This window comes from Sinocyclocheilus grahami, unplaced genomic scaffold (assembly GCF_001515645.1).
Source record: "Sinocyclocheilus grahami isolate Dianchi unplaced genomic scaffold, SAMN03320097.WGS_v1.1 scaffold604.1, whole genome shotgun sequence".
Classification (NCBI taxonomy): domain Eukaryota; kingdom Metazoa; phylum Chordata; class Actinopteri; order Cypriniformes; family Cyprinidae; genus Sinocyclocheilus; species Sinocyclocheilus grahami.
Genome location: NW_015505783.1, coordinates 151,814 through 161,337, shown reverse-complemented (window position 1 = coordinate 161,337; position 9,524 = coordinate 151,814). Strand labels below are relative to the sequence as shown.

Below are 9,524 nucleotides of genomic sequence, written 5' to 3'. Positions count from 1 at the left end.
AATCAAGAAACAGCATTCCACTCTACAGTGTACAGAAGATGCTAACGATTAGAATCAATAACAATTTGCGAGCTTATTGAACAAAAGCAACAGTGAGTGTAATTGATTTTTTCCATTTGACACTGAAATTTCATAATACGTGAACATTTAATCCTAAGGAGAATGTAAAAGCTTGGTCTATGCATGTTCCTTTTTTGACTGCGCAATTATCTCTGTCGATATTTACAACGATGAAATCTAATTGCAGCACATTTTAATTGATATTCCCATAACAGCGTTCACTGCTTACATCACTAGTACTGCATGAGCACAATAAAATACAAGAATTATGAAATAAACACTTTGCACTGCATGTCTTCTATGAATACAGTCAGTAATGTTATTATTATTATTATTATTATTATTACGGGTGGGTTATTGGGCAATAATGTGGTCTTTAATATAGGTTGTTGTGGGAGCTGTGCTCTTGGCTCAGGCCTCGCTATACTTTTGCCCTGCCCTTGAGATTGTGCAGACACATGGCAGATAATGTTCTGACACCAGAAACTGAAAACCGTCAGGAAATCCTAACAACACTCTCCCTTGTCCTTCTCTCGTGCTCTGGACAAGAGCTGCAAAGCTCTCAAAACAGGCTTAACTTACTGTAAAGACCATATGTGCTGGGCGCTAGTATAGCCAAACGTTCATCCATTTCTGAATCCTCTTTAACATGGAATGATGTTAGTTAGAAATCAGTGCTTAACTGGATGTCTACTTTCTGGAGCTTTTGTATTATTATTATTATTATCGGCATACAAGACAAGAGACAATACTGAACGCTATCTATTTTTTATATAGGCAAAAATATGGAAATGTTCGATAGCTTTTTCACAGTTAGGATTTTAAGGTATGCATTGATTCAAAATAATCTCTCAGTAAGAACTTTGCACTATGAGAGTAAACTATACACTCTAAAAAATGCTGGGTTGTTTCAACCCAATGTTGGGTCAAATATGGACTAACCCAACTGTTGGGTTAAATTTTGGTTACATTTTTAAATGAGCGTTTTAACCAAACATTTGGGTTCGTTCATATTTGACCCAACATTGGGTTGAAACAACCCAGTATTTCTCAGAGTGTAGTTACATATATACATACTATATCTGTTTAGAATTGTCCGCGTGTTATCACACCGGCCTATAACCGAATGCGCCTAATTTATATATATATATAAATATTAGCAGATATCCAGACTAGTCTTTAAATAAGTTTGAAACTGCTTGTTGTGTCGGGTGTCGGAAGGGTTAATTGTCCTGTTCCCACAGTCTGGGCTTTGAGCGCAAGGTCAAAGATCTCATTTTACCGAGCACACGTGCGCGCCGGATTTCTGCATGCGCTGCAGATCCTGCAGGGCGCAACACAACTGAAGGCCTAAACACACACCAAGAGAGAGCGAGAGTGCTTTTAGCTTCAATGTTCTCTTTTTTTTCAAATTATGTAAAATAGTCTAAAACATCCTTGTATGTCATAGCCTGTTTAAGTAACCCGCTATAAACTAATAAAAAAGCATTTCAACTTCTGAAAAAGAAGACGTGTCTTTGATTTGTTATTATTTTTTAATCTTTTTCTTACCACGTAATGGTCTATATGTAATTCTGTTTAAATAAAACGCCAGTTTAACCCTCGAATACGAGTCCCGGCGTTATCAGCGAGAGCGCATTTCTGCATGTGGGTCGTTTGAGCTCAAAGTTCAGCGAGAGACAGTCTGCAGGACACCACCCGCTCGAACAACCCCACGGAAATATCGTTCCTCTGCCAAATTTTCAATAAAGGTTGATTGATAACTAATTGATTACTGGAACGCAGTGATGCGTGATAAAAATGCGGCATACAGTTAAGCCGGAATGTTGCGTAATTTTGACAGACACAGGAATTGACGCATAAAATGAGTGGCTACGAAATCAATGCCATTTCACTGACTTTAATAAGCAAAATAGGAAACCATTTCTTCCAAAAACAGCAAAAACGAAACAGAAACCAGCCTGAATGGAACAGTCCGAATTGAACTCTATTCTTTTTTCCATTTATATAAACAGATTTGAAAATTGATCCCCTCATAATACATGAAATTAACAAACAAAACAACAACCCGCTGCTGCAGTTTACATTTGATTTCAACACAGTTGAATCAGTAATAAACCAAAAAGATTGGTAAATGCATGACTTTTTAACAATATTTCTTAGATGCAAGCACCATGCTTATTCAATATGATCTGACAGCTTGTTAATTTAATCATTAAAATAAAAACTATGCATCTGGCCAGCAGAACCAGAATCTCGACATAATAATAAAACAAACCAAAAAAAAAAAAAAAAAAAAAAAAAAAAAAAAAAAAAACAATAGAACAATAACATGAGACATATATATATATTTTTTTTTTCATTTTGAGATTATGCAGAACCTGAATCCCTTATTTTTTACTGACCGGCAGAAAAAAAAATGAAGGAAAACATTTAACATCGACCATTGAAACTCTCCATTGAAATGCATGCGTAGTTAAAAAAAAACAAAAAAAAACAATAGAACAATAACATGAGACATATAATTTTTTTTTTTTTTCATTTTGAGATTATGCAGAACCTGAATCCCTTATTTTTTACTGACCGGCAGAAAAAAAAATGAAGGAAAACATTTAACATCGACCATTGAAACTCTCCATTGAAATGCATGCGTAGTTTTCATGTTAGGCAATAATACACAAACCCCTGATTTAGGAAGCCTACACCCTCGAGCTGGATTATAATAACTAGAGTTTGAAATGTTGGCAGCTCATATAGCTCAACAAAATGTCGATGGAAGTGTGCCCGTTCGTTGGAATCCTACCCATCAAAAAATATACGACCTATAAGTATTGCTTATGTTATAGAATAGCAATAGATTATGCAACAGCCTGCATGAAGAAGAAAAAAAGAAAGAAACCACACACACACACACACACACACACTTGTGTCTTGCTACAACTAGACGTGAGACTATGAGCACCAGTTCAAATGAAAGGCGTGCTTTAAATTCACCTATGACTAAATGTGCGTGCGCGGTATGTCTTCCTCAAAGGCGGTTTCTGCTCAAACAAAGAAACAATCAAAATATTCTGCCAATACCAAAATCATTACCCCAGAAAGTGCGCTTCTTTTACAAAGTTTGCTTGCTTTAAACGCAACTGCAAAATGCCCGTTACTGGAAATCCATTCCCAAAACATGAAGCTAATCAGAAACGTTTGGAAAACAATCAGCTCTTCGATATCGGTTTGTAGGTTTGCTGTTGCATATATTTACAAGTCCAAATGAACCCATACAATGAGCGACCGGAGAGCCAGTCTCATATCCCCCCCCAAAAAAAGAGCTTAAGATCAAAAACATGCTCTTTATGATACATAATGAATAGAAAGAAAGAAAGAAAGAAAGAAAGAAAGAAAGAAAGAAAGAAAGAAAGAAAGAAAGAGAGTGTACAAAATAGAAATTATTACCATACATGTCCAGCATGCAGGATTAATATCTTAATGCAGATTTATGTGTTTGTTTGTTTTTTGTTTTTTTTACATATATATCTATATATAACCAAGCAGGCAATAAACCAATGAGATGTTGCATAAAGTTCCCCCTGTCGCCTCACTCGGGCGGGTTACGCAGGAGAAGAAAGGGAGGTTTTGCATATTGTGGCGCTCTCAACTTTTCTGGCCAAGTGGGAAAAAAGTCCAAAGTTTCTGTCCCCGCTCAGCACAAACATTTTTTTATTATTACTTTCTTTTTCCTGAACAACCGAGAACAAACCAGATGATGGAAAGAAGGTTTTATCTGAAGTTATCCTAAATACAAAAGCCAGTTATTCGCTTTTCTTTTTGTTGTGAGATCTCTACGAAAGGGCTGAAAGTCCTACTACAAGCAGCTAATCTACATTTCCCAGAAAACATTCTAACATGTTCTTCGCATTTTAGTTGCCAAGATCGGTGGCGATGATTACATATGAGATTATTATTTCTTGTGGATTATTCTTCTACTGTGAGTACTGCTGTTATCTGAATGAGCGCAGAGTCTCTCAGGCATAGGAAACACACACTCACATGAAGAACTCTGGAGAGGACGGGTTGTCGCTCGTGGATCCTGCCTCGCGGAACCCGTTCGCTCCGCTCAGTTTCTCGCACTTGAGTTTGTAGGCGTCTCTCTCTCGGGCCAGCCGGTTGATCTCTTGCTTGAGCTGCTCTACCTGGTTGATGAGATGCGTCTTCTCGTTCTCCAGCACGTGCTTCTGCTGTACGCGCTTGTAGCGGCACGACTGCGCGTAGCCCCGGTTCTTCAGGGTCCGGCGTTTCTGCTTCAGGCGGATCACATCGTCCTTGGTGAAGCCCCGCAGGTGACGGTTCAGCTCGCGCACGGTCATGGACACCAGCTGGTCGTCGGAGAAGCGGTCCTCCACGCTCAGGCCGCCCCCCGCGCCGTGGTGACCCTGCTGGCCGGGGTGGTGGTGGTGGTGACGGTGGTGGAGCTGCTGGTGGGACCCAGGCGAGGTAGGAGAGGGGCTGTCGGGGTCCTGACTGTGGTGGTGGTGCAGGTGGTGGTGATGCTGGTGACCTGGCATGTCATCTTGGTGATGGGGGATCGCGCCGTATTGTTGGTGTTGGTGTTGGTGGTGGTGCTGCTGCTGCTGTTGCTGTTGCGCATGGCCGTGGTGGTGATGGTGCGCTCCCCTGTATCCCTCGAAGCCTCCTGCTTGCAACTGCTGCTGCACATGAGGGGGCGGAGGATGGCCGTGCGCCGTGGCACCGATCAGAGCCTCCACCGCGTCTTCGGGCGTCAGGCTTAGCGTCTGCGGATCGATCTGCTGCGTATACGCGCCGCTGGGCATCCAGTACAGCTCCTCCAGATGGTTCTTCTGCTCCGTGGGGCTGAAGCTCGGGGAGGACGGCACCGAGCTGCAGGGGGTGCTGATCGGAGTGGAGGACACGGAGCCCTGCGGCTGGAGGCGATTGCACTGCCGTATGTTGGAGCGGTCGAGCCCCGCCATGGCCTCTTTCTTCACCTCGAATTTCATCAAATCAAAGTCATTGACATATTCCAACGCCAGCGGGCTGGTGGGCAGCTCGGGCCCCATGGCGAGATCGGCGCTCATCGTGTCCCTGTTCTTCAGCAAAGTGTTCACCAGCGTCGCGAAACCCGACTTTTGCCTTTCTTCCCCCTCTTTGCGCATGCAGTTTTCTGGATGGGTCTCCGAACGCGACGCGCTCGAGCACTGGAGCATGCAGAGTCGCTCGAAATGTTCAAACGGGAGAAAGCGAAATAAATAAATAATAATAATTAAAAAAAAACTTTCTGGACTAATGCACTGCGAAAGACATTTGCCTCATATGGACGCGACAGCTGCAGTCTTTAGGCAGGACTGGAGAAAGTCAAGTCTCTGTCCCGTCGCCGCGCTTGCACTCAAAACATAAATAAAAGACGAAAATGAGTACCGGACAAGGGCTCCCGTCCCGATCCCGGATACTCCAAAATATGTCCTTAAGCCAGTGAAGCAGCGCTGAGGTGGATGGGTGCTGTGTTTGTCCAGCTCTGCACCGCAGAGTTCAGCTCGCACTCACTCCTGAGTATTCAGACTGTAGCAGGACGCCAGAGCCCTCTGCGCAGTTATAGTCTACGCGCGCGTGACGTCAGGGGATCCTGGCGACCAATCAGATCTGGAGAATTAGCATAATGATCGTTGTTTGTGTGTTGTCGGCTGACGGGATGAAGAAAGAGAGAGTGGTATTTCTTGTATTGACTGATTGGATATGTGCGCGCCTAACGAGAAGCCATTTGTTCTGTACTGCATGCAAAGTCAAGCATACTGTAACTGGGCATATTTTCAAAACGTCACGTTCTTAAAAAAAAAAAAAGTTTTACTCCATTTATTGCGTCCAGATATTTTCCCTTTATTAGAATTTAAAACAACACATAGGCGCTAAATTAGTTTCATTGCGCGTTTAAAATGAAAGCAACCCTTGAGATGCTTTGTGCAAGTGTTTTATTTAAAGTATAGACCATACAGCCTGTGACATGCAGCAGCAGGTTGTTGCATCAACCCACGTTTGCGCAATAGCTTACTTCAATACAATTCTCGATAAATCTTGATAATAGTAGCCTTTATCCGCTGCGCAAACATTACTCAATTAAACAAACATATACGTGTTTGTGTCATTTACAAGAACGAAAAGGTTTATTACTTAGCATAGACTATTTCTTAAAATACATAAGCTATTGCAAAACACCATGGAGATATTCAAAGTCGTCGTTGTAGATTATGTTAATGAGGATGGTGCTTGGCGTGAACGAGGACCCATCAGGTGTATGTGTTATTGCGATATTTATTGACTCTTGTATGTTCAGCGCGAGCTGATGTGAAAGGCTGGAACTGCGCTGCGGGTGACGCTAGATTCAGGAAAACTCACCCAACGCTGCCCTCATGTGGCGCTCAGCTGCCGCGCGCTCCTCTCGTGCGCTACTGCTAGTCAAGACTGTAAGATAAGCGAGTTGAAGAAACTGTGAGGAATAATGAGGATCAATAAATAGTGTGCATAACTGTGCACTGAAAAGCTGAGACCTAAAACTGTTGTCTTAGAGTAAAAGACGCACTGTGACGCATAACAGCGTTATGTTTAAGACTATTGGTTATTTGTGATAGGCACAAGTCATATGCAATATGTGGTAAATATAATGCCTTAAATATTGGTAAGTATAATGCCAATGTGACTAATTAGTAGGCTACTAAATAACTATCGTTTGTATTCCTTTTTCAAAGACTTATTTCCTACATGCATTTCTTTCTTCATGTAATTGCATTTTCTCCTTCCCTTCATTTTCGCTATTTTTATTTGACGCAAAATGCAATTTTAAGATTCGCCATTTAACATCATGTCTTGTCGTCTTTGATCGGGTATGATTAGAACGAACGAGTCGCAGAAATGATCCCGCGAAAAATGACGGACACAATCAGTCCAGTCAGTTTATTCAGCAATATTCACTAATAAATGATGCACGTGTTTATATTGTTTAAGCGCCGCTTACCAATACACACGGATCCTTCACATTTAATATATGTTGTATATATAATTGTATTCGAATTATTTATCCACTATCACTATTTTTCCCTCTGTCGGTTATTGTGAATTTGAAAAAAAATGAAAAAAATGAACATGTCACTGCATCGCATCTCCACTTTAACTATAACTGTTAGCCTAATTATATTATCGATGTTTACTAATACAAACCCCTAAAAGCCAGATATCACACCGCGTCACTCCAAAAGATCACAGATCAGTCGAGGAGACCTGTTCAGTCTGCCGGTACCGGGCCCCCGTTACGCGGCACCGGGCCCGTACAGTCATGCGCTCTGATTCTCTCAGACTCGCCGCTGCTGCTTTCTCTCTCTCTCTCTCTCTCTAATGGAGACGAGATGCTGAAAAACTCTCATGTCAGCAGCATATTGGTGGTTAATGATCTATTAAGTGATCCTCTTGCTTATGGACAGCGGAAAAAGTGTTGATGCACGCTTATTTGGCCTAATGAGATTCCCATCCTACGATTTTTAGGAATGAATAAGAGAAATAAAATCAGCTCAGAGATGTTTCATAGAGCAGTTGTCAAAGGGAGAGGCTGTGGACCGCATGCCGGTGAATGTCCCAGGCCTCGGAAATGTACTGGGGCTCGGAAAGGATGCTGTTTTTGACTACCTTTTTTTTTAACCGCTCATAAGGACATACATAGGACGTTCAGCCGTGGACATTAAGATAAGTATGAGATATTCATGCCTTTTGAATTGAACAAGCCTAGTCGAGTGCGTTTTTGTTGTTTTCAGTTCATAACATTGCAGAAGACTTTCGGGGGGAAATGCACATTTGATATTGAATGAATTCATCAGACCAGTGCGTGTGTGTGGGAACGAGAGTGAGACAGACCGACAAAAAAGATTCTCTCTTCTCTTGTTTGCTCTGCGTCCTCCTCTTGGGACACACACAGGTAATGGGCGGTTGCGAAAAGGCTTGTGCTCTGCTTTCTAGAAGAGTACAGAAGAAAACAGAATACATCATCTATTAGGAGAGGTGGTTATCAATATGTAACAGACACGAATATATATCTAAAAAAAAAAAACATTTGAACCGATTTAGCGTTACTAATATCAAGACAGAACAACTTATCTGAAAGAGTCACATTCTTACGACCAGTCAAAGTTATGCAATTTCATATTTATAAGGAAAGTACAATGTACACATTTTATTCACGTCTCAAACCAATGAAAAGGTGTTCTCTTGTGATGTAGCCTATTATATCAATGGGACGCGTTTGATACTCGTTTAATACAAATAGCCTACTTGTGAAATTACGAAAATAAACGAAAGTGGTTGCACTATAAAGCATTATCAACGTATAAATGCGCGTAAAATGTCTTTCAAAGTATCCTTAGACGTCTCTTAAGATAGAAACAGCTATGCATGAACATGCACGAAAACTAGGACAGCAGTTGATGTAATATCGATGTAGGAATCAAGACACATATTTAGACTCACATTGCCCTGATACATGCAAAAAGAAGACAGACGAGTCCGAGTGCAGTCGATCTGATACCAAACGTGTCGCGCAGGGGACGCTGGATGAAATCAGAGAGCGATCCACTTTCACAAAGTCAGTAACTTCACAACCTGAAGCCGAAAGATTGACAAGAACACGACGCCCCCAGTGGACAAAACCTGAGTAGAGCGCAAAACAGTCTGGCGCGTTTTATGTGTTGTTGTTTTGTTTTTGTTTTTGCAAAGAACAAACAAACAATTTGATTGATCAACTGACTGATTGATAAATAAATAAATAAATAAATACATAAATAAATAAATGCATAAATAAATACATAAATAAATAAATAAATTTCAGGTTCCGTGAAAAAAAGTCAATTTTTTTTTTTATTCGAAAAGTAACATTTAATTAACATCACACTTCCACTGTTTGAGACAAATTCACTATTTACCCACAAACCAATGGCTTATTTGTGATTGCATTTTACGAGAAATAGTATTTTAATTCGCAAAACTGCATGCATTGCTGTTTCTTCCATCAATTTATTTTTGACAGTGTATTACAACATCGGACACTTTGTTCTGATACTGTGCAACATTAAAGAGATACATACTAGTCGCCTACTTTGCACGGTATTATCACAGATGCACGTCTGTTAACCCAATCACAGCCTTTTTCAGTTGAAAACAGTTTAGTGCTCGCCTTTATGAAATACGGCTCTGTCACTTTGACAGAGGCTTTGAATTATGCTATCTTAATGACTGATGAAGGGAAAAGTTAAGGATACAGCTATTAGACAGGGAATTATGGTTTATTTCTGCTTTAAGGATTCTGTCTGACCTACATGATAATCACCACCCTATTATCATCAATCATCGTTATATACTGTCTTTATTATTAATATACATAATTTACTATATGAATGCACGCAGGGGTATTAGAAAATACA

General features: G+C 40.8%; 1 protein-coding gene across 1 annotated transcript; it reads right to left on the bottom strand.

Moving 5' to 3' along the window:
- Window positions 1-3,781: 3,781 nt before the first annotated feature.
- LOC107557486 (transcription factor MafB-like) lies at window positions 3,782-5,692 on the bottom strand. Its single transcript, XM_016240913.1, has one exon. It carries the CDS (start codon window positions 5,274-5,276, stop codon window positions 4,098-4,100), a length of 1,179 nt encoding a protein of 392 aa, XP_016096399.1. The 5' UTR covers window positions 5,277-5,692; the 3' UTR covers window positions 3,782-4,097.
- Between the last annotated feature and the right edge of the window lie 3,832 nt (window positions 5,693-9,524).